We start from the raw sequence: 26,761 nt of genomic DNA, 5'->3' as shown, positions 1-26,761 counted from the left end.
ACACCCAGTGCTCATCCCAAAAGGTGCCCTCCTCAATACCCATCACCCACCCTCCCTTCCTCCCACCCCCCATCAACCCTCAGTTTGTTCTCAGTTTTTAAGAGTCTCTTATGCTTTGGCTCTCTCCCACTCTAACCTCTTTTTTTTTTTCCCTTCCCCTCCCCCATAGTCTTCTGGTAAGTTTCTCAGGATTTACATAAGAGTGAAAACATATGGTATCTGTCTTTCTCTGTATGGCTTATTTCACTTAGCATCACACTCTCCAGTTCCATCCATGTTGCTACAAAGGGCCATATTTCATTCTTTCTCATTGCCCGTAGTATTCCATTGTGTATATAAACCACAATTTCTTTATCCATTCATCAGTTGATGGACATTTAGGCTCTTTCCATAATTTGGCTATTGTTGAGAGTGCTGCTATAAACATTGGGGTACAAGTGCCCCTATGCATCAGTACTCCTGTATCCCTTGAGTAAATTCCTAGCAGTGCTATTGCTGGGTCATAGGGTAGGTCTATTTTTAATTTTCTGAGGAACCTCCACACTGTTTCCAGAGTGGCTGCACCAATTTGCATTCCCACCAACAGTGCAAGAGGGTTCCCGTTTCTCCATATCCTCTCCAGCATCTATAGTCTCCTGATTTCTTCATTTTGGCCACTCTGACTGGCGTGAGGTGATATCTGAGTGTGGTTTTGATTTGTATTTCCCTGATAAGGAGCGACGTTGAGCATCTTTTCATGTGCCTGTTGGCCATCTGGATGTCTTCTTTAGAGAAGTGTCTATTCATGTTTTCTGCCCATTTCTTCACTGGGTTATTTGTTTTTCGGGTGTGGAGTTTGGTGAGCTCTTTATAGATTTTGGATACTAGCCCTTTGTCTGATATGTCATTTGCAAATATCTTTTCCCATTCCGTTGGTTGCCTTATTTGTTGGTTGTTTCCTTTGCTGTGCAGAAGCTTTTTATCTTCATAAGGTCTCAGTAATTCACTTTTGCTTTTAATTCCCTTGCCTTTGGGGATGTGTCGAGTAAGAGACTGCTATCTTTTCCTGCTTTCTCCTCTAGGGTTTTGATGATTTCCTGTCTCACATTCAGGTCCTTTATCCATTTTGAGTTTATTTTTGTGAATGGTGTGAGAAAGTGTTCTAGTTTCAACTTTCTGCATGTTGCTGTCCAGTTCTCCCAGCACCATTTGTTAAAGAGACTTTTTTCCATTGGATGTTCTTTCCTGCTTTGTCAAAGATGAGTTGGCCATACGTTTGTGGGTCTAGTTCTCGGGTTTCTATTCTATTCCATTGGTCTATGTGTCTGTTTCTGTGCCAATACCATGCTGTCTTGATGATGACAGCTTTGTAGTAGAGGCTAAAGTCTGGGATTGTGATGCCTCCTGCTTTGGTCTTCTTCTTCAAAATTACTTTGGCTATTCGGGGCCTTTTGTGGTTCCATATGAATTTTAGAATTGCTTGTTTTAGTTTCGAGAAGAATGCTGGTGCAATTTTGATTGGGATTGCATTGAATGTGTAGATAGCTTTGGGTAGTATTGACATTTTGACAATATTTATTCTTCCAATCCATGAGCAGGGAATGTCTTTCCATTTCTTTATATCTTCTTCAATTTCCTTCATAAGCTTTCTATAGTTTTCAGCATACAGATCTTTTACATCTTTGGTTAGATTTATCCCTAGGTATTTTATGCTTCTTGGTGCAATTGTGAATGGGATCAGTTTCTTTATTTGTCTTTCTGTTGCTTCATTATTAGTGTATAAGAATGCAACTGATTTCTGTACATTGATTTTGTATCCTGCAACTTTGCTGAATTCATGTATCAGTTCTAGCAGACTTTTGGTGGAGTCTATCGGATTTTCCAAGTATAATATCATGTCATCTGCAAAAAGTGAAAGCTTGACTTCATCTTTGCCAAATTTGATGCCTTTGATTTCCTTTTGTTGTCTGCTGATGCTAGAACTTCCAACACTATGTTAAACAACAGCGGTGAGAGTGGGCATCCCTGTCGTGTTCCTGATCTCAGGGAAAAAGCTCTCAGTTTTTCCCCATTGAGGATGATGTTAGCTGTGGGCTTTTCATAAATGGCTTTTATGATGTGTAAGTATGTTCCTTCTATCCCGACTTTCTCAAGGGTTTTTATTAAGAAAGGGTGCTGGATTTTGTCAAAGGCCTTTTCTGCATCGATTGACAGGATCATATGGTTCTTCTCTTTTCTTTTAGTAATGTGATGCATCACGTTGATTGATTTGCGAATGTTGAACCAGCCCTGCATCCCAGGAATGAATCCCACTTGATCATGGTGAATAATTCTTTTTATATGCTGTTGAATTCGATTTGCTAGTATCTTATTGAGAATTTTTGCATCCATATTCATCAGGGATATTGGCCTGTAGTTCTCTTTTTTTACTGGGTCTCTGTCTGGTTTAGGAATCAAAGTAATACTGGCTTCATAGAATGAGTCTGGAAGTTTTCCTTCCCTTTCTATTTCTTGGAATAGCTTGAGAAGGATAGGTATTATCTCTGCTTTAAACGTCTGGTAGAACTCCCCTGGGAAGCCATCTGGTCCTGGACTCTTATTTGTTGGGAGATTTTTGATAACCGATTCAATTTCTTCTAGATATTTCTTCTTAAAGGAGTAAATTGATACATTAGAAGCATAACCTATTAGTTCTGAGAAGATATATTCAGGATCCTGCTAATGAGGTCTCAACAAATTTCAAAATTCTTCAAATGGTTCATATTATGCTCAAATGGTTCATTTATTCCCTTTCCTACCATGTCACTGAGCTCATAAGTATTTTATCAACTATCATAAAATTCCGGATTCTTTTCCTTTTTCAACACCAAGCAAGATGTCTAGGCACCCCATAAATATTAATTAGTGAAGATGATGAAGGTCAACTTGATATGTTTCTTTAATTGCGTTTGAAGACCCTCTACATCATTTGGCATTTAATTTCAAACCTTCAGAAGAGGATCTTTCAAATCTATACTTAATTAACATTGCCAGGTATTGCCATCTTTCTTTGTTGAAAAGACTTTGCAGTCATTAATTACATATCATACTAAAGCATGGTTCTGAAAATCAGCTTGCAATGCCAGTTAGAAGATACTCCTTTTATAGCTGCAGAACAAAGAGCAACAAAATAAAACCCTATCCATCAGTGTCTGGTTTCTCATTCTCTACATACTAACACATCCTTAGAGAGAGAGACCCCGGGAAGTTATTAAATGAGAACACAAATTTACACATGTATTTTTTAAGTAATCTGTCCTTTATAGAAGTGAACTGCTCTCTGGGATTTGTTTCCTGAGGTCCCACTTGACTAGGCCTCTCTGACATTTTCCTACCTCCACCCCCTGCCCCTTTTAGTGTGAGCCAGCCTACACACACACACACACACACACACACACACACACACACTCACACACCAGGATCTTTAGGTCTTTAAGATTGTCCAGTGTGTGGACATGACACCTTCTACACCTGTTCAAACTTGTTCTAACCTGTTCAGGTCACCAGAGTGAAGGTATTACAATTACTGACCAGCCATTCTCTCTGGTACAGCGTCCTCACTCTATGTTTTCCCAAAGTTAGACAATAATTCCAGCAGATATTTATCCTAGTCTTGGGTTTCTAGCTCCACTTGAGTTTTTAAGCTTCAGGCCCAGCTTCCTTAACAGGTACTTACAGTAAGATTTTGCAAAGCAAGTTTCTGGTTTCTCCTCCCATCAGGCTTATTCATCAGTTAAAAAGTTCTCCTCCTCACTGTGGCTTCTTTTCTTCCTCATCTGCCCTTCTTTCCAGCATGCACTAGCTCCTCGTCCCCAAATATTGTCTTCTCAAGTGTTATGGATCATGGCTTTGTTATCTCATGATCATACAAGCAAGATAAAAATAGGTGACAGTGGATTTAAAGTAACTGAAGCAGCCACTGGCATTTTGCTTTTAATCAGAAAAGCTCGCACTCAGGCACCAGGGTCAGGGCAATACCCTGAGAAGAGGGGAGATGGAAAGTTCAGGGGAAGAGAGTATTTTTGGTTCATAAAGGAGACCCTCCTAGAATTTCTCCAAAGATAAAGTCTACGGTTTTCTTTTTTTAAATTGGTCGACTGTCTAAAGCAAATCACAAATTCCAAAGAGATTCGAAAAAAGGAAATATATAAGATTAGCACTAGAAGTCTGCATTTAATTTGGGCAGATAAACTTCAGATCTGTAAAGAGGGAGAACTAAGTCCTTTGATATGCAAAATAGCTCAAAACTATCTTCTGCTTTTCTCTCTCTGGGCAGGGGTTTACAGATATTAGTGCTACTTTAGATGATAAAGAACATCCCTTCATATTCTCAAATTCCAATGAAAAAGGTGTCCAAAAAGCCTGAGTTCTACTTTACAGCCACTGTGGGTCTGCTGCTGTGGATAGCCAGGCTTTCTGAGCCACAGTTTCTCGTTTGCAAAGTGAGTATAAGGGCACCTTTATTTATAAGGCTAGCGGCTGGTGTGTATAGCCCTTTGTAAACTCTAAAAGGTTATATAAATATAAGGGACCATTAGTATGATGATCCAGGCATGGTTCCAAAATGCTATCGTCACCGTCACAAAGTTGGAACTATGGGTTGGTAAGCCATGGTCAAAGCTACCAATATAAGGAAGGAAGATAATTTCTGCATATGAGGCATGTGTGGTGCTACCCTGCAAAGATAGTAAGAAGTCTGTACTAAGAACTGAGACTTGCCCTCACCGTTGCTTTGGAAGGTATGAACTCTGGCAGGATTCACTGCCTGAATCTCCTAAGCAAAAGCATCATTTGGACCAAAAACACCATGGAATTGTTTTCACATATACAATAGTTATATTACTTCCTAACATTTATGAAATGCTTGGTATGTGCCAGGCCCTGTTGTAAGCACTTTTTACTAGCTTTATCTAATTTAATCCTCCCTGAAAAGTATGACTTCATTTTACAGATGAGACTTACAAAAGCTAAGTAACTTGCCCAAGGCAATATGGGATAGCAACAGGGATTTGAATTCACACTCTTAGCCACTTCTTTACCTTTTTTAAAGATTTAGATAAAATTAATCTTTCCAGAGAATTGTGTAAAGTCCAAACTCCTGGGGCTGGGGACAGGGCATGGGGAGTGAAGGCCACCTCTTCATTCAAGTTTCCCTCTGGCTCTTATCTGCTGCTCATGATTCCCCTGTTTGGGGCTATATCAACCCAGAAGTGGACTCAAGCTGCCCATAATTTCCACCCAAAGATTTTTTTTTTGAAGGTTTCCAGAAATAGGGCTACAGTCCAGTAGTGGAAACAACTTGAAACTTAGTTTGAAATAATTCTGCTTCCACGAGTCCCAAGAAAGTTTCTCTAACTTGGGCCCTAGCCTTCTGCCCTGTTGCTCAGCCCTCCCCTCTCTACCCTCCCCACCCCCCTTCTCATCTCAGTCTCTACCCTCCCTTCCTCAAACTTCTGGTCAATTCTGCATGCTTTTTTGTTCCTGCCATCCGGTTTTCACAGGATCTCACTTTGCCCCCAAGTAATTTATCAAAGATATTTTCCTAATCAAAGTTTGTTCCCTCCCTATGAGAAATTATGATGCTAGTTTTTAAAATGAGGACATTTTCACCTTGATATATATTCACTTAATAAACATTTATTCCTAGGAAGTAAAAAGAGGGGGGTGGTAATACACAATAGCAGAGTGATTTTTGATATCTTGAACTCTTGTACTGTTAAACCACTGAAGAATAATTAATAGAGGAGATCATAAACTCAAAGTCACTGTAATTATGATGATCACATTTGCATAACTCATCTTAATCTATTATAAATTCATTATAGCAGGAGGAGTACTCTGGCCCCCAAAACATTAAAATATTCTGTTATTAGGAAAGAAAACAACCTGGTGACATGACAATGTGCCATGTTTTTTAAAAACTACTTTCTTCACCCAAACATCCTGGCAGCTCCTAAGGCCCATGAGCTCTCCAATTAGAAGTTAATTCACTCCAGATGTCAAGACAGTCAGCTTTACCAGCAGCATTTCTGGGCTGTAGACTTAGACTTTTCTCTAAGTTTTCTAACAAAATCAATTAACTTGCTCCCACTACACTCCCACTTTGTTAATGAGTTCACAAAATTATAATGTAATCATAAACATATCAGCAAATTAGCTCTGCCATCTCTTTAACTTACCCACTCTTAACCACTTTTCATCCATTCTCTACTTTGTTCATAAATCAAGTATTTATGGAGCACTTTCTATGGGCAAAGCCTCGAAGATTCAAGTGGGAAGCATGGTGCTTGCTCTTAAGGAGCACTGAGTCTAGGGCAGGAGTCAAGCTTCACAAATACTTTTAATAGAGAATTATAAATGTTCTTATTCATTCAGTGAACTCCTGTTTTGAGGATCACCATCTGTTCTAGGCAACTACATTATCTCATTTAATCTTTGCAACACCACCACTTCCGGGGAGCATTATCAGCCTCATATTACAGAATGTAACTGGTGAGCAGAGAGATCAAGTAACTTACCTAGGTCAATGGTAAGTAACTGGTAAGGGGCAGAGTCCAGATCTGTGAACTGGGGTCTATGTTGCTCCAAGTACTGTGGAAATAAAGAAAAAGAGGTTGCTAACTCTGTCTGGGTTAGCCATGAAGGCATTCAGAAAAGCAGTGGCTTAACCTGATCTATAAGAAGTTCACCACCTAATGAGGAAAAGGGATGGTGTTTATGGTAGAGAGAATCACACTAAGGCATGATTACATATTGTGCCCAGCCCTGATTCAATCTTATCGATCCACTGCAATGCAACAAGTGATTCATGAAGACCAGTGGCTCTACCTCCAATGCTCCTCAAAGTAGACAGGGTGCTCCTTGAAGGCAGGGATCATGCCCTACTTATTTGGTAGTCCTCCCAGAGACCAGCACAATATCTTACAGAGATGGTACTCAATTATTCTTTTAAGAAGTGAGTTAAAGAGTGCGAAGTGAGATGGCAGGCAGCCAGACAGGCAAGAAGGAAAGAAGGCAGGCAGAAAGGAAGGGGAAAATACAACTTTTATTACTAAATTTTTATCACAGGGGATCTTACAGTGTTTGTTTTCTAAAACGTTCTCAGATGGTTCTTGGCATGCTGAGTTAATTCTCTTATCAATCTCCCTTCAAGAGGTAATTGCTGGTGTACAATCCTTAGCAACATGATTCTACCTTTTTGTTATGATCCAATATCCACAAGACTTGGCATGTACTTCAGTCATGATAGATACAGTTTTGCGTATAAAGTCCTGGCTAAGATGGTGTGTGTAGGTCCTTGATATCAGCCTTTGTTAGTTATTAATTGTAGTATTTCACTTCTGTAATAATAGCAACGATAGCTTGCAGTATTTATCAACTTTACTTTCAAGGCAGTTATGCCCCTGTTATCACCTTACAATAACCCATGAGGTCATTCACAGCTTATGGAGCTAAGGTTTGGGTCAGTGAGCAATAGGCTCAGAGAGACCAAGCTCCACTCCCAGACCCAAGTCACTTAATTCCTGGTCCAACATTCTTTCCATTTATTCAGTCTTTTTCTCCAGAAAGAAAACAACTGCCTTCAGGAAATATATTTCCATTTTTCTCCTTATTAATCTCCATTTCTCTATTTCTTTTACACACACACACACACACACACACACACACACACACATTTTTCTCTTGGTTTGCAAGAATCTGAATTTGTTCTGAGGTACAAGGTGTTCCTGGCCAGTTTTAACCCTATTCATGTCGACTTAAATGGTCTCCTTATCTTGGTGATAATGGTTTTTAAAGTGGGTCCTGAGGTTCAGAGGTGTCTCAAAGAGGTCACCCTGGCACTCATGCTATTATTTTTTTAAGTTTGTTTATTTATTTTTGAGAGAGACAGAGAGCAAGTGGGAGAGGGGGAGAGTGAGAGGGAAAGAGGGAATCCCAAGCAGGCTCCGAACTGTCAGCACAGAGCCCGATGCGGGACTCGAACCCGTGAACCGCGAGATCATGACCTGAGCCGAAACCAAGAATCAGGCACTTAATCAACTGAGCCACCCAGGTGCCTCCACTCCCACTAGTATTAATTTTTAGGATGCAGCAGCCTCGACACCTTCATTTCTGACATGAATTCACTTTTACTGTACCTTAACGGTACTGCTTACAGTCACTTTTCTCATTCACCTGACTGGGTTTTGGCTTAAGGCCCTACTTCCACACCCCCAAATGAAAACCACTGCCCTGAGAAGTTTCTGGCCTAGAAACTACCCATCCCCACCCTCACTACAAGACCCTGGAATTGAAAGGAATATTTTATTATACATGGAAGCCTTCTCGGTGTTAAAAGACCATATGCAGGAATTTTCAACAAGTCGAACAAGATGGGATTTTGTATCATTCCTCAATTACATTTTGAAAACCATCTTGCAATTTCTACTATCCTCCAGCTCTACAGGGGTTGTGGAAGATAAAGAGCCCCCATGCTGTCTGCCACCTTTGAATTAATCACATGTTGGAGATGGTTGGGAGGGAGCGGAAGTGGAGGAAAGAGGCAAAAAGGGAACTGTGACAGTTCATATGTCATTAAGCAGCAGCAGATGACCTGTTTGCATTGCTAAACATTTCAAAGGAGCCAAATAATAAATGCCTCCCAAAGCAAACCTCCATAGTCTGAGAGTGAATGCCCTGATTGTGATGAAAAGCTGTTGGGAAAACTGCTATAGGCTTGAGTACAACATGGTTGGAGGTACTCATGTGGATATGACTCGAGGTAGAGGCTCACAGCCACCTTCCTCCCTAGACAAAGCTCCTCCATATGACTTGTTTTGAGAGGTCCAGCCAAAAGGTGGCCAGCTTTTGTGTAACACCTCAAGTCTACCATGACACCTCAAGATCCCACAATTTATTCTGGTTCATCAAAAACTTATGGAGAGTCTACCATCTGTTAAGCATGGTCTTAACCCACTGGTTATCAAGAAAGCACAATCTCTGCCCTTGGGAACTCTCAATCCAACATTATAAATGTAACATTTATAATCATGGGGCTATTCAAAATACATAACTACCTCATACTATGGACACCAACCAGTCACAGAAGTGATGGTGGCCAGTGCACATGGGCATGCTGGCTACAGACTAGTCCTGTATAACAAAATGCATGATAAGAGTGAGGCAGAGGTCTCTAGAAGATGCTCAGAAAAAGCTCAATTATCACTTAGCTCAAGCTGCTACATGATCAGAATCTTGGCCCTTTGAGGAGGATGGTTTTAGACTAGTAAGGGAAATAATAATGAAGATAATGACAAAATTACCATATTTAGCACATACCAAGTGCCAGCTCTGCATTAAGAACTCCCAAGAGTCCTTTATTTGACCCTCACTATATCCCTTTTTAACAAATGAGGAAACTGTGACTTATAGTCCAAGCGATTCCACAGATTCACAGGTTTGAACAAGGTTTGATCCCTAACAACCTGACTCCAGAGTGTGCACATACACCTGAAATTTGAGGTATTGATTCTTCTGAAGAAAAGGAGGCTCTAAGATTTAAGGACACAGAGAGATTTAAAGAGCTGTTTGGAAGAAAAGGAGAGTTTCTTGTCATTTATTTATTGTAAGGGTGAACTGGAAACGTTTTATGTAAAGACAGATGGTGAAGTCCTTATTCAAAAAGTCAAACCCAGGTCAATACAAGTAAAAGTAAATATCATGTAGGACAAGGCTTACAGTCACTATTCTTAAGAATCCTTACAGAATAAAAGACAGGTGCAACAGCCATCAGGCAGACATTGTTCAAAGTGCCTCAAGAGGTGAGCAGTGGGCACATGGGACCCTCGTTACAACTCTGAAGAACACTGTTGAAATGTGAAAAGAAAATTGTCTATTAGAACGTGTTTTTGGACCATAGAAATGTTCCCCTTGTCTGTCTTTTATCAGTTCCATGGAAACAGCCTTTTTGAATCTAAACAGTCTGTTCTCACTGCCTGATTTACATGTAAACTCATATAATTTCCTCCTGGAGGCCCTCATAACCAACAATGGGAAATGGCTATGATGTCCACCCAAGAGGACTATAGCTTCACTTGCAGGCAAAGTAGCAGAATAGAAAAAAAAATTTTTTTCTGGGAGAATTTCTAAGAGATCTTTTCATAGTGAACTTTCTAAATAATAAGAGAAAGGTGGAAATGTCACCAACAGAACTGATTTTTCATGGTTCCCTCCCAAGAGTCCTGTTCTCAGGATCCCAGGTCACAGGAAATTCGTATCTGTGGATTTAATGAAAATATAAAAGTGAGGGACAAACAGCCTCTCTCATTTTCTCTATCAAATTGCAAATATTTGTTTTAAAAAGTTCTGCCTCTCTCCTGCTCACTCTCTCTCTCTCAAAATGAATAAATAAACTTAAAAACAAAAAACTTTTTTAAAGAGTAAATTCCAAATGCTGAGGTTGAGGGTATCACAGAGGAAAAACCTACTGCTCTAAAGACAAAAAAAAAAAAAAAAGGTAGAATTACCCAGAGTAGCCAACACATTATTAAGAAGAAAGTTGGAGAACTGGCTCTGCTTGACTTTTACACTAGAGGAAATCTGGTTGTTTTGTACCAAGAATCTGTTTGAAACAGTGATCTTATTAGGTCTATGATGAAACCACGTTATGTGTTGGTGACTCAAAAATTTATACTGTCCCCTAAGTGTCAGACCCATGTTTTCAACTGCTTACTCAGCACCTTCACTGTGATATCTCATGGACATCCCCAGCTTAACATGCCTAAAACAGTGCTCCTAACTTCATTCCCAAATCCGTTCCTTTCCCAGTCTCCCCATCTCAAGAAAATGGTGTGAAATAGTCCTTGAATTATTTCTTCCTTTCAGCCTCCACTTATCATCAGTTGCCTCTCCTGAACATATTAAAGATTTCTGTTTACTACTATTCTGCTTGAAACAACTGTCTTTTTTATGTAGTCTACTGCAAAAGCATCATATCTGGCGTCCTGACGTCTCTTGCCCCACAGGACTCCATACTATAAGATGATTTCTTTTGTATAAAGTTTTTCAAATTGTTATTTTGAACAGTCTCAAATTTATAGAAAAATTTCAAGTATAGTACAAATAATTTTTTTTCCTAGACCATTTTAGAGTAAGTTGCCAATATAATGCCTGTCTTCCCTAAATACCTTAGTGTACATTTCCTACAAACAAGGGAATTAGCTAATATCTAAATCTAAATATCTAAAATACACCTATCAAAACCTAGAAACTAACACTGATATATTGCTACCATCTAATCTGCAGACTCCTTTCATGTTTCACCTTTTTTGTCAGTAAGTCATTTACAGCAAAAAGATCCAATCTGGAACGATGTATTGCTTTTCTTTGTCATGTCTCTTTATTTTCTTTCAGTTTGGAATGGTTCCTCAGTCTTTCCTTGACTTTCATGACCTTGACACTTTTTTTTAATTTGTTTTTTTTTAATGTTTATTTATTTTTGAGAGATAGAGACACACACACAAAACATGAGTGGGAGAGGAGCAGCAGAAGAGGGACACAGAATCCGAAACAGACTCCAGGCCACAGGGCCCGAACTCATGAACCACCAGATCATGACCTGAGCTGAAGTCGGACATTTAGCCAACTGAGCCACCCAGGCACCCCATGACCTTGACACTTTTTAAGACTATAGGCCAGTTTGTGGGTGTCTGGGTGGCTCAGTTCAGCATCCAACTTCAGCTCAGGTCATGATCTCAGGGTTCGTGGGCTTGAGCTCTGCATGGGGCTCTGTGGTGACAGCTCAGGGCCTGGAACCTTATTCCCATTCTGTGTCTCCGTCCCTCTCTGCCCCTCCCCTGCTTGCTCTCTGTCTCTCAAAAATAAATAAACATTAAAAAAAATTTTTTTTGTAAAGACGATAGGCCAGTTTGTTTGTTTTTGTTCTTTTAAAAGAATGTCCCTTAGGGGCACCTGAGTGGCTTAGTCAGTTAAGCATCTGACTTAGCTCAGGTCATGATTTCACTGTTCGTGGGTTCGATCTCCCCATCAGGCTCTGTGCTGACAGCTCAGAGCCTGGATGGGGCCTGCTTCAGATTCTGTGTCTCCTCTCTCTACCCCTCGCCAGCTCATGTTCTGTCACTCTCTGTCTCTCAAAAATAATAAACATTAAAAAATAAGTAAAAAATAAAAGAATGTCCCTTAATTTTGCACTGTCTGATGTTTTCATGTGATTAAAGTTACATATCTTTGGCAGGAATATCAGAAATACTTGTCATCACACCCTATCAAATGTCACACGCTCTTAATTTGTTCTCATGATGGTGATGTTCACTTAGATCATTTGATGAAGGTGGTGTTTGTCAGGCTTTTCCACCTGAGGTTATTTTCTTTTCCCCTATAATTACTAGGTATTTTGTGGGGAGGTACTTTGAAACTATGTAAATACCCTGTTTTAATACAACTTCCCATTTATATCTATTTATTCACTTATTTATATCAATGTGGACTCATGGATTTTATTCAGTGGATTGGAAATTTTTCTAACATTACTTATTCCCAGTGGCTGTAATTGTCACCCAAAGAGGAGATTTATGGTAGGTTTATTCTTGATCTCTCTCCTAACAATAGAGGCTACCCCAAAGAGGAAATTTATGGCAATTCTCACTTCTCAGAATTGCCTACTTTTAGCCAAATAAAGGAAGTTCCAAGAAGGCTTCTTTCTGCATCTGTTGAATCCCAAATATCTCCAACTTAAAATAATCTTTATACCAACTTTGGGGTTCCAAGTGGGTCACCATACTGCCAACCTATTTTCCAAAGTGGCTATACTATTTTACATTCTCGCCAGCAGTGAATAAAAGTTCTGGGAGCTCCACATCCCTGCCAACATTCGGTATGGTCCATCTTTGTAATTTTAGCCATTCTAGTGGCTAAATGTGTAGTGGTATCACATTGTGGTTTCAGTCTGCATTTCCATAGTAACTACTGATGCTGAGCATCTTGTCATGTGCTTATTAGCCATCCATAGATTGTCTTTGGTTAAGTGTTTGTTCACATCCTTTCCCCATTTTTATTGGGTCATTTGTCATCTTATTATTGAGTTATAGGATTCTTCATATATTCTAGATACAAGTCTGTGCTTTATGTTTTATGGTAAGTTTCCTTTTGAAGAGTAAATGTTTTCAATTTTAGTGCTACAAATTTTCCTCTCTACACTGTATCCCACAAATTTTGATACATCGTGATGTCAATGAAATTCACTTCAAAATATTTTCTGAATTCTAAGTATCCCATTTTTAGACCCATTACTCTCCTCTTTCTTCAATCAAAGACAGAAACAAAGACAGAATACCAACTTGGCTGATGGCAATTAACAGTTTACAAAACATCTCCTCACTTCATTTAAACCTAACAATACTATTAGTTCCATTTCACAAATAAGGAAACTATAATTTAATCAGGAAATTGAAAAAACTTGCCCAAGGTTGAAATATCAGCAAAGATCGACTCAAGTTGTAATCAGGTCATCTGACTCCAAATCTCATCCTCTTTTCTCTGTACTTTACCCAAATCTCTAACAATCTAAGTTAAGACCAGTTCATAAGCTTCTAAGATAGTTTGTATTTTAAAAGGAGATTTTCAAGAGTATTGGAAGGATTCTCAGATTTCTAAATTTCTAAAGGAAATAGCACACACAACTGCCACAGACAGCAAGCAATACCGCTGCCCCACCAGACCTCTCTCACCTTTGAAATCATCCTCTTATATAGCTGACCTGGCTAATGAAGCAGAGTTTGCCCACTGTAATCCAGGCGGCTTCAATTCACATTCACCCCTTTAATGGCCTAGCAAATGTTTCTTAGATTGGTATTTAGGAGCCTCCTCTTGGGAGCTCCCTGGGATTCTGGTCCCACCAGTACTGGATGGAATGCAGGGATCTGGATTTCTTTCTTAACGAGCATCTTAGGGTAATTCTGAAGAAGGAGGTTAGTGGATCTCCCTAAACCGGTAGGGAGATGGGAGGGGGTAGGTATTAGGTGAGAGAAGTGACAGAGGCAGGCAGAGGATGGGTTATCCAGTGCTTTGTAAGCCCACTTGGAGATTTAAATTTTATCCTAAGAGTAGTGAGGAATAATGGAGGTTTTTAAGCAGGGGAATTACATAATAGATTTAGGCTTAAGAAAGATCGTGATGGTGGAATGTAGAGAATGGACTAGAAGGGTAAAGACAGGCAGGGAGAACAGTAGGAGCTAGTACAGCAATCTGGGCAGGAGAGTCTGGTAGTCTGAACTGCAAGAGTGGTGGTAGGGATGGAAAGATTTTAAGAAAAGAAATTAATAACATGCATGAAGAGACAACACACAGCAAAAGGGTTCAATGAAACGGGAAAATACCAAAAAGCAGACTTCAGGGGTGCCTGGGTGGGTCAGTCAGTTGAGCATCTGACTTTTGCCTTCGGCTCAGGTCATGATCCCAGGGTGATGGGATAGAGCCCCACATTAGGCAACACGCTTAGCATGGAAAGATTCTCTCTTTCTCCCTTTGCTCCTCTCCCCTGCTCCTGCTCCCTCTCTCTAAAAAACAAAAAATAAAAAAATAAAAACCAGAATGTAAACTGCTGTAAGAGTCTATAAACAAAAAATCAGCATAACCCCAGAAATGGTGATCTGGGGAAGGGAGAAAGCCTCACCCAGAGGACCTCTCGTGTTCTGAAGCTTCCTTAACTCTGTCCTTTTGGGAGACTCATTGTTTGTGTTAATAAAGGGAATTTAATGCCTCAGATCATAAAAGGCTGCTGTTCAGCCCGAAATCTGGGCAACAACCATGCCAACAGCAGCCATATTTTTTAGCAGAGGCTTCTCAAAAGCAGTTTTATGATTCTCTCCCGTGCAAGTCCTTCTTAACCAGTCCTATATCCCTATGTTGCACCCTGTTTATGGGTTCAGGTGCTCTGCCCTTCATGATAGCACTATCACTCAGTCTGCTATAAAGCTTGGGAATGAACTTCGTCCTGAGTACAACAGGAAATATATTCAGAGAAACCTTGGCATGGATGGTATATTTTAGTCCTGGGATTTGCTAACAGCCTCTCATGAGCAACGTAAATCCAGAATTGTGTATTTATGTATACATACTATATATTTATTCTGTCCAATAATATTTTTAATCATATCATATGCCATCTCCCTGAGGCTGGTATAAAAGGTTAGGGGCTCAGATCCCACAGAGGTTGCCATCTGATTAAGTCCATTATATTTTTAACCTACATGTGCTCATATGACTATTATTTTTCTAAGCAACCTCAATTACAGTCCAATAAAGGGATAATTTCCTTTGTATCCAGTTGAAAGAAGAGAATTGCAAGAAAAATAAAGAGATGACACCTGCCAAAAAATACTGAAAAAGAAAAGGTGGGTGAAACTCACAGAAATTTCCAAATAAGAGAGAAAAGTGGCCAGTTTTATAGAGCAAGGAGCCACTGAAGCAACAGTTCTCACCCCTGACCTCACACTAGAATCACCTGGGAGCCCTATAGACTTAAGAGCCCCACCCAGACCAATTAACTCATATCTCTGGGGTGGGGCACCAGGCAAAGGTATGTTGTAAAAACTCTGTAAGTATTTATAATGTGCACCATGGGGAACCACTGCTATAGGAAACATAAGAGGACTAATGTGGAGTTTTTAATGTCCAAGAATCTATATTTGACACATTGTAAGACAAGTATTATTCCAAGCTACCTATGTCTTCTTCTCCATACTAAAAGTGTCTAACTTCTCTCTAAGCTGAACTTCCAAGGAAAAAAATTGATGAAGGAAAGTTTCTTTTCAAATTGTGTTTCAGAAATAAATACAGCTTTATTGTTTATCTTTTAAAAACATAAATCAGATGTCACTTTTAGAAATGAGTTTAGCTTTCCACTTCTTTTTACCCTTTAGAAACATGAATCAGATCATGTCACTTCCCTGAAGGCCCACTCCTTATATATGCAGGGCCTGGGTAGAGAGACAAATGGAAGCCACATACTGTTTATTTAAATGTTTAAATTCATCAATGAAACTAAAAACCCATTAAATAAAAAATATTCCATCCTCCTACTTTGACAAGTGTATCTATATGTATAAAAACAAAAATCGAGGTGCCTGGGTGGCTCAGTGGGGTTGAGCGGCCAACTTCGGCTCAGGTCACATTCTCATGGTTCATGGGCTCAAGCCCCACGTGGGGCTCTGTGCTGACAGCTCAGAGCCTGGAGCCTGCTTCAATTTCTGTGTCTCCCTCTCTCTGTCTCCTTTCTCTCTCTCTCTCTGTCTCTCAAAAATAAACATTAAATTTTTTTTAAATAAATAAAAATAAAAAAATAAAAACAGAAATCAAAACATACGCATGCTGTTTTTACATGATTAACAATTGGCAAAATATAGGGGTGCCTGTGTGGCTCAGTCAGTTAAGTGTCTGACTTCGGCTCAGGTCATGATCTTGTGGTTCAGGAGTTCAAGCCCCGCATCAGGCTCTGTCCTGATAGCCTGGAGCCTGCTTCAGATTCTAAGTCTCCCTCTTTCTCTGTCCCCCACTCATGCTCTGTCTTTTGCTTTCTCAAAAATAAACATTGAAAATAATAAAAATTTAATTTTAAAAATTGGCAAAATAACCAAGATGACTGAATTTAATTATTATTACACACATCTGAGTATTCTGTTGTTGGGCCAGCATTGTTTGGATGAGGGATAAAATAAGGATATAGATAGCTCATAAATTATTATTTATGGAATAAGACATTTTTCTTGCCTTCACTCCAGTAAAATCTATAATTATATTATTATAATCAATATTTTTCACGTGTGTATTCTATTCACAGTAATACTGAATTAGATCTCCTTTACTGAGTTATTAATTTTTTTTAATTAATTTCAACTTAATGAAATTTTCCCCAGATAACAACCAGAACTGTTCAGTTTAAACCAACATTTAGATTCAGAAACAAACCTCAAAATGTATATATCATGTTTAAATATTTTAGTGGCGTTGCATATAATTATTGTTATTGCAGAAAACATTACAAAACACTTTAATTTTACCATATAAACTATTACTATTTATATCACTATTTTCACCACAGAGCAATACCTCAAAGTTGAAGACTCTGGTGTGTGTTTGTGTGTGTGTGTGTGTGTGTGCGTGCACGAGCTTATATGTGTATGTGCCATATGTGAGACCCACTAAAGCACAAAGCCCAGGAAAGGAACCACTCTTACTCGGTCTAAAGGCAGGACTCCCTTCGTATAGCCCTTTAATGGCTTCCTTTAGAATTAAATCTAATTCCTCACCAAGAGGAGGAGCTTACAAGGCTTTATAAGTTCTGGTTTCTGTGCAGCTCTGAGCCCCTGTTACCACCACTTCTTCCCTTGTTCGCTCTGCTTCAGCTACATTGGTCTCTGGTCTGCATCTCAGATGGCACAAACTCTTCCTGCTAAAGAACTTGCACTTGCTGTTCCCTCTGCCTAGCAGAGCTGCTTCCAACTCTTTATGTGGCTGGCAGATAGGATCTAGTAATTGAAGGCACAGAACTCCCCGGGTTCAAATTTGGCTCTACCACTTACCATCTGTGTGGTCCTGGGCAAGCCTCCAAATGGCTGTGTCCTTCAGTTTCCTCATTTTTAGAAAGAAGATGATTATACTTTTTTGTAGGGTTATTGTGTGGATTGAATGAGTTAATATAAACAAAACCTGTAGGACAGACCTAGCATAGAAAGCATCCAATAATCCATAGTTTAAGAAGGGAAAAGCCACCTCTGCAGAGAGCCTTTCCCTAACCACCCCACCTAAAGTAGCCTTCATTTTCTCAAGGTATTTATCCACTATCTAAAACAGAATTGTTTAATTTTTTTAAGTTTATTTATTTATTTTGAGAGAGAGAAAGAGAGATACAGAGAGACAGAGACAAAGGGAACACAGGGGAGGGGGCAGGGAGAGAAGGAGAGACAGAATCCCAAGCAGACTCTGCACTGACAGTACAGAAACCAATACAGGGCTCCATCTCACAAACCGTGAGATCATGACCTGAACTGAAATCAAGAGTCAGACGCTTAATGGACTGAGCCACCCAGGTACTCAGCACTGTTTATTTTTATAACTGCTTCTTATCTGTCTCCTTCCTCTAGATTGTAAGTTTTATGTCAACTGAGCCTTCATCTGAAAATTCACTGCTATATCTTCTCATTACTGGCACATAGCAGGACTCAAACATTCATTAAATAAATTAAATAAATTTATCAAACATTCATTAAATAAATTATTCTTTTTTCCAAAGCCTGCCAAGTTTAAACCAAGTCAGAAATTACTGATTTAGGAAGCAAAAACTTCCTCTCCTTTTCCTAACTTTTTAAATCATGCCAGGGCTGAAAAGTAGGTGATGAAAGCAATCTGGAGGTCATGGTGCTGAAGACAGCCAATGACTCTCCAACGATGAGAGAGTTCTCTTTTAATAACTCCAGGAGCAGTGAAGTATTTGCAATTATCCAGCTAATTTAGTCAATGTGGACTTTCCACATACTCAATGTAAGCTGTTGTTTGTTGTCAATGAGCAAATTAACCAGTAAATAACTAACTTGTGCCCTATACAGTGGAGAGAATCATAAAGTATAGAGGGAACTACCCCCTGAAGAAAAGGCAAGAAACATGGACGTTAATAGATCATTCTCAAAATTTGTGAATGAACACAAATTATACCTGAAATTATACTTTCCAAATAAGAATCCTGTTGTGCCAGCTAGGGTGTCAGAATGGATAAAAAAAAAAACAAAAAACAAGACCCATCTCTATGCGGTCTATAAGAGACTCACTTTAGACCTAATGATGCCTGCAGATTGAAAGTGAGGGGATAAAGAAACATTTATCAGGCAAATGGATGTCAAAAGAAAACTGGAGGAGCAATACTTGTATCAGACAAAATAAACTCTACAACAAAGACTCTAACAAGAGACAAAGAAGGTCACTATATAATGATAAAGGGGACAATCCAACAAGGAGATATAGCAATTGTAAATATGTACCCAACATGAAGCACCCAAATATATAAAACAATAACAAACAAAAAAGAACTAATTGATAATAATACAATAATAATAGGAGACTTTATGCCCCCACTTACATCAATGGACAGATCATCTAAACAAAAACAAAGGCTTTGAATGACATACTGGACAGATACAATTAACAGATATATTTAGAATATTCCATCCTAAAACAGAAGAATATACATTCTTTTCAAGTGCACATGGAACATTCTCCAAAATAAATTACATACTGGGTCATAAAACAGGCCTCAACAGATACAAGAAGACTGTAGTCACCATGTACCTTTTCTGATCCCAACACTATGAAACTAGAAGTCAACCATAAGAAAAAATCTGGAAAGACCACAAATAAATGGAGGTTAAGTAACATGCTACTAAATAATGAAAGGGTCAACTAGGAAATGAAAGAAGAAATTTAAAAAAATACATGGAAACAAAGAAAATAAAAACAACAATTCGAAACGTTTGGGATATAGCAAAAGTGGTCCTAAGAGGGAAGTTTAGATAGCAATACAGGCCCTACCCAAAGAAGCAAGAAAAATCTCAGATACACCTTTACACCTAAAGGAGCTAGAAAAAGAACAACAAATGAAACCTAAAGCCAGAAAAAGAGAGGAAATAACAAAGACTAGAGCAGAAATAAATGATAGAGACACTAAAAAAACAATAGAACGGATCAATGAAACCAGGAGCTGGTTCTTTGAAAAAAATTAATAAAATTGAGAAACCTCTAGCCAGATGTACCAAAAAGAAAAGATAAAGGACCCCAATAAATAAAATTACAAATGAGAGAGGAGAAATAACAACCAACACCACAAAAATACAAACAATTATAAGAGAATATTATGAAAAATATATGCCAACAAATTGGACAACCTAGAAGAAACTGATAAATTCCTACAAACTTATAAATTACCAAAACTTAAACAGGAAGAAATAGAAAACTTGAATAGATGGATAACCAGAAAAGAAATTGAATCAGTAATCAAAACCCCCAACAAACAAAAGTCCAGAACCAGATGGCTTCACAGGTGAAATCTATCAAACATTTGAAGAAGAGTTAATACCTATTCTCAAACTATTCCAAAAAATAGAAAAGGAAGGAAAACTTCCAAATTCATTCTACAAAGCCAGCATTATCCTGATACCAAAACAGATAAAGACACTACAAAAAAAAGAGAACTATAGGCCAACATCTCTGATGAACACAGATACAAAAATCCTCAACAAAATAATAACAATACATTCAAAAAAAATCATTCACCACAAGCAAGTGGGATATATTCCCAAGATGCAAGAGTGGTTCAATATTTGCAAATCAATTAATGATATGTCACATCAATAAGGGAAAGGATAAGAACCATGTGATCATTTCAACAGATGCAGAAAGTGCATTTGACAAAGTACAACATCCATTTATGATAAAAACCCTCAACAAAGTAGGATTAGAGGGAATATACCTCAACATAATAAAGGCCATTTATAAGGGATGCCTGGGTGGCTCAGTCAAATGAGCATCCAACTCTTGATTTCAGTTCAGGTCATGACCTCACAGTTCATGAGATGGAGCCCTGCATCAGGCTCTGCCCTGACAGTGTGAAGCCTGTTTGAGATTCTCTCTCTCCCTTTCTCTCTGCCTCTCCCCTGCATGCACATATGCTCTCTCTCATTCTCAAAATAAATACATAATCTTTGAAAAAAATAATAAGGGTGCCTGGGTGGCTTGGTCAGTTGAGCACCCGACTTTGGCTCAGGTCATGATCTCACAGTTTGTGAGTTCAAGCCCCACATCAGGCTCTCTGCTATCAGTGCAGAGTCCACTTTGGATCCTCTGTCTCCCTCTCTCTCCGCCCTTACCCCTGGTCTTGTGAATGTTTGCGCACACTCTCTCTCTCTCTCAGAAATAAACATTAAAAATAATAAATTTATTAAACAAATAAATAAATATAAATTAAAAAATAAAACCCATCTATGAAAATCCCATACCTAATACCATTCTCAATAAGGAAAAATTGAGAGCTTTTCCTCTATGGTCAGGAACAAGACAGGAATGTCTGCTTTCACCACTTTTCCAACATAGTACTAGAAGTCCTAGCCACAGCGATCAGACAACAAAAAAATAAATAAAAGGCATCCAAATTGACAAGAAAGGAGTAAAACTTTCACTATTTGCAGATTACATGATACTACATATACAAAACCCAAAAGACTCCACCAAAAAACTAACAGAACTGATAAACAAATTCAGTAAAGTCATAGGATACAAAATCAATGCACAGGGGAAAAATCAGTATACAGAAATCAGCTGCATTTCTATAAACCAATAATGAAACAGCAGAAAGAGAAATTAAGCAATCAATCCCATTTGCAGTTTCACCAAAAACAGTAAGATACCAAGGAATAAACAAACCTAACCAAAGAGGTAAAAGACCTGTAGTCTGAAAACTATAAAACACTGATGAAAGAAATTGAAGATGACACAAAGAAATAGAAAGACATTCCATGCTCATGGATTAGAAGAACAAATACTGTTATTATGTCTATACCACCCAAAGTAATCTACACGCTTAATGCAATCCTTACCAAAATACCAACTGCATTTTTCATAGAGCTAGAACAAACAATACTAAAATTTATATGGAACCACAAAAAACTCAAATAGCCAAAGTAATGTTGAAAAAGAAAACCAAATCTGGAGGCATCATAATCCCAGACTTAAAGTTATATTACAAAACTGTAGGAACCAAAACAGGACGGTACTGGCACAAAAATAGACACATAAATCTATGGAAGAGAATAGATGACCCAGAAATGAACCCACAATTATATAGTCAATTAATCTTCAAAAAGCTGAAAAGAATACCCAATGGGAAAAAGACTGTCTCTTAAATGGTATTGGAAAAACTGGACAGCAATATGCAAAAGAATGAAACTGGACCACTTTCTTACACCCTACACAAAAATAAATTTAAAATGGATTAGAGACCTAAATATGAGACCTGAAATCATAAAAATCCTAGAAGAAAACACAGGCAGTAACTTCTCTGACATCAACCATAGCAGCTTCTGCACAGTGAAGAAAACAATCAACAAAACTAAAAGGCAACTGATGGAATGGGAGAAGATATTTTAAAATGGCATATACAATAAAGGGTCAGAATTCAAAATATATACAGAACTTATAAAACTCAACACCCCAAAACTGAATAATCCAACTAAAAAATTGGCAGAATGAACAGACATTTTTCCAAAAAAGAAATCCAGATGGCCAACAGACACATGAAAAGATGATCAACATCACTTATCATTAAGGAAATGCAAATCAAAACTACAATGAGATATCACCTCACACCTGTCAGAATGGGTAAAATTAACAACATAGGAAATAACAGGTGTTGGCAAAGATGTGTAGAAAGGAAAACCCTCTTGCACTGTTGGTGGGAATGCAAACTGGTGAAGCCATTCTAGAAAACAGTATGGAGGTTCCTCAAAAAGTTAAAAATAGAATTACCCCATGATCCAGCAATCACACTAGATATTTACCCAAAGAATACAAAAATATTAATTCAAAGGGATACAGGCACCCTGATGTTTATAGCAGCATTATCTACAATCGTCAAATTATGGAAACAGCCCATGTGTCCAGTGACTGATGCATGGATAAAGAAGATGTGGTATACACACACAATGGAATATCACCCAGCCATAAAAAAAGAATGAAATCTTGCAATTTGTAATGGAGCTAGAGAATACTATGCTAAGCGAAATAAGTCAGTCAGAGAAAGAAAAATACCATAGGATTTCACTCATATGTAGAATTTATGAAACAAAACAAATGACCAAAGGGAAAAAGAGAGGGTGGGAGGCAAACCGAGAAAGAGACTCCTAAGTATAGAGAACAAACTGATGATTACCAGTGGGGAGACTGGTGGGGGCATGGGTGAAATAAATGATGGGGATTCAGGAATGCACTTGCTGTGATGAGCACAGGATGATATATGGAGGTGTTGAATCACTATACTGTACACCTGAAACTAATATTACATTGTATGTTAGCTAACTGGAATTTAAATAAAAACTTTAAAAAAAAAAAAAAAAAGAATCTGTTGTCCCAGATTTGAATCCATTTGTTCACTGAGCATTGTCTTGCTTTCCCCAAACAGATTTTTTGAGCATGCATGACACTGACATCAAACCAGTGACGGTGAGATAGCAATAAATTTTAGCATAATTTGGGTAATTTTATAGACAGCTAAGTCTCAAGAGTCCATGTGACTTTCCCACAAGAAAGTTGTTGTCACTGCAGCCTATAGTGATAATCTTCACATCTCTCTCCCCTGTTTCTACAGTCCTCACTTGTTACCAACCCATCCCTACTCCTGAGGCTGGAAAGCTGATTTGGATCCTTTAGAGTTCTTTTAAATAAAAATAAAATTGAGGGGCACTTGGGTGGCTCAGTTGTCCAGCTCTTGATTTTGGCTCAGGTCATGATCTCGTGGTTCATGGGATCCAGCACCACATTGGGCTCTGCTCTGACAGTGTGGAGCCTGCTTGGGATTCTTTCTCTCCTCTGTCTCTGCCCCTCTCCCACTTGTGCATATGCTCTCCCTTGCTCTCGCTCTCTCTCTCTCAAAATAAATAAACTTTTAAAGATAAAAATAAAATAGAAATAAAAAATTAAGACAATGATTATTGGCACCATATAGAGACAAGCCAGGCATAGGGTTCTGTATCATATTTTGTATTGTATTTTATAATGTAACATATTTTATAATGTAACAAATGAGTTTCAAAAGTGGATACCAGACTCTTGCTGCTGCAAATATAGTGAAATGTGTAAGGGAGGACTCTTCCAATTTCACATGGTGTTTTTGTTCCCTGACCAGGCCACCACAAAGGGTGCTATTAATTTACATCAGCTAAGAATTTCCCCAATATTCAACACTAACATACTGCAAAATAAAATAATGGGAGACTACATCTCACTGAAGTTACTCACAAACAACTGTAGGGGCTGGTTTTTTGGTTGTGGGTTTTTGTTTGTTTTTTGTTTTTTGTTTTTTGTTTTTTTTTACCTCTAGCACAAATTTCCAACGAAACCCTGTCAATAAGTCCTTATATTATATGCTTTTGCCTGATGGTTTGTTGTCAATAAACAATACAATACAATACAATACAATACAATACAATACAATACAATAAAGGCAACAAATATCATAGTTACTGTATAGGAAATTTGCAAATGTGTATCATTGTATGACCTATGGTGGGAAGACAAGGAAAAGAGAGGGGGTTCAGTTTATTTATAACCTGCTGGAACACCTATAAAGCAGTAAGAATAATAATATACCACTGGTCAATACCACCTGGCTCCAAAACTTTTTTGACTCCTGGTTTTAGTTTAACTTTGTCTCCCTAAGCAAGGGAGGGAATTTAACTGGTAACAGTTTGACCAACCCAAACACCCATGCATCTACTTCTCTAGTTGGGTATTAGACTAAATCAATGAAGGGAAGCCCTAACTCTGATGTAGCAGTCGTTGGAACATTACAGCTGAGGGAGAGGGCTGCCCCATAAGGGTAGGCAATCTGAAGGATGCATAAAGGCTCCTAGCCAACAAGGTAAAAACCAGCCTAAATCTCAGTCACCAATCACACGTCTGGCTCAAGACTGTGTCTGGCTGGAGGGGGCACCTTTGCCTTCTCTGTCTGCTCAGACAGAGTGCCTTTTTCTATTTCATTAAAAGGGGCCATAAGGGGAGCCTCTGCTCTGTTATGAATCTAAGCTCCAGCATTACCTTTCCTACACTATTAAAGGTTAGGCCTTTCTTTCTCCATGATGATCTTTATATGCATATTTATAATTAACACTTATCACATAGCATTAGTTTATTTGCATATCTGTCTTCTTGTAAGACTGCAAGCTTCCTGAAAATAGTCCTATTCCTCTATTTATACTCAAGTTCTTAGCACAGAACCTTGTACAAAATAATTTATGCCAATGCTTGAAAAGCATATGCTTGTTGTATGAATGTTTGGAAAGATGTATGTATGTATGTATGGATGGATGGATGGATGGATGAGTGGAATCCAGAAAAGGTTTATCAAGAACATGAGAGTGGGGCGCCTGGGTGGCTCAGTCAGTTGAGCAGCTGACTTCGGCTCAGGTCATGATCTCACAGTCCGTGAGTTCGAGCCCCGTATTGGGCTCTGTGCTGACAGCTCAGAGCTGGAGGCTGCTTCGGATTCTGTGTCTCCCTCTCTCTCTGCCCCTCCCCTGCTTGCACTCTGTCTCTCTCTCTCTCTCAAAAATAAATAAACATTTAAAAAAATTAAAAAAAAAAAAAAAAGAAGAACATGAGAATGGGCTTGGAGCCAGGGAAGAGGACTCCTCTTCTTGTTCTATCCTTTAATACTTTAATACTATGAATGAGTAAGAGAACAGAGAACAAAGGTCAAAACTGACCAGGGAAGATTTGTTAATAACATTCCTCTCTCAGTAAGCCCACACAACTATCTGTGACTAACACTGTCTTGTATTTTTAGAGACTGTGCTGGGTACCTTCCATTTGCCCCTCCAAATCAAATATCCACCCCTCCTCCAACTCGGTGCCTGGGAAGGCTGAATTACGTGGACTATATCCACGTATAAGGACTATATCCTTATACCCTTAAGGGACTTAAGGAACACTGCAACAGGCTAGTCTGAGATACCTTACACTGGCTCTCCCCTCCCCTTTCCTTAAAACATTTTCCTCGTATGTTCCTTTAAGTGAGAGAACATAGAAGTAAATATTATCCTTCCCAAAATTCCCCTGTACATCTGGTGAGACTTTCGGTAATCATGAACCCTTAGATAAGCGCTCTAACACTTGTGTGGAAAGCAGCTTTAATGGAGCCTTCATTTCCTTGGAAACCAGCCCCTGGTGCAGAGCACTGACTACTTGAACATCAACAGCAGCAAATCCACTCTAAGCACATCAGAACAAACGAATGTCTCAAATTTAACAAATTTGAATGCTTTGATCCTTGTGATGTATTATCCTCACTGGAGGCAAGCTGAGAGTCCTTTCTTTTAAAATTTGTTCTCTAATCCATTGCTTCCAAATCTTTTCAAAATAAAGCATACATAGAAAAGTATGTCATGTGTAGTGCACAGCAGAACCAATAGCTAAGGCTGTTTGCTGCTACCAACTACCAGCTTGGGGGCTTCAGACCCAGAATCATCTGTAACACTAAACGCTGAGGGGATCAGTATCTTAGCACATTGGCATCCATTTGTGAGACACAGAGAAGACACCAGGGCTGAACACAGACACATGGCATCTACTACCTATTAACCCCTGACACTGAACCCTGGACACAGGAGGCTGCACTAGAACCACAACCTTCATGCCTCTAGAAACTGGACGTCATTGTGGCTACCATTGCTGCTATCCCAGAATGAACTTGGCACAGCTTATCTCACAGAGCTGGCAGAGTGATTTGGTCTCTTGTTTCCAAAGATTAGCCTCTGAGCCTGGTTATCTAGGACCTGTAGGAAATTACATCATCTTTTTATTCAATATTCTAAATTCATTCACATTGTTCTAAATTCGAAGCAATACAACGAGGTAGGCAAAAATGCTTCACTTCCTTTTCCTTTGCACCCTGCTACCCCTCACAACCTTTAGGTAACCATTTTTAAGTTCA

General features: G+C 38.8%; 1 protein-coding gene across 1 annotated transcript in view; it reads right to left on the bottom strand.

The window, feature by feature from the left end:
- The window catches only part of LOC122218481, a 144,609-nt gene that overhangs the window by 26,210 nt on the left and 91,638 nt on the right, over positions 1–26,761 (bottom strand). The window contains exon 3 of the mRNA XM_042936705.1: positions 6,537–6,609. Within this exon, the coding sequence (XP_042792639.1) occupies positions 6,537–6,609 (73 nt within the window). The remainder of the gene's footprint in view (positions 1–6,536; positions 6,610–26,761) is intronic.

Source organism: Panthera leo, chromosome B1, assembly GCF_018350215.1.
Source record: "Panthera leo isolate Ple1 chromosome B1, P.leo_Ple1_pat1.1, whole genome shotgun sequence".
Lineage (NCBI taxonomy): Eukaryota > Metazoa > Chordata > Mammalia > Carnivora > Felidae > Panthera > Panthera leo.
The sequence above is the reverse complement of the archived record's forward strand: the minus strand, read 5'-3'. Positions and strand labels throughout refer to the sequence as shown.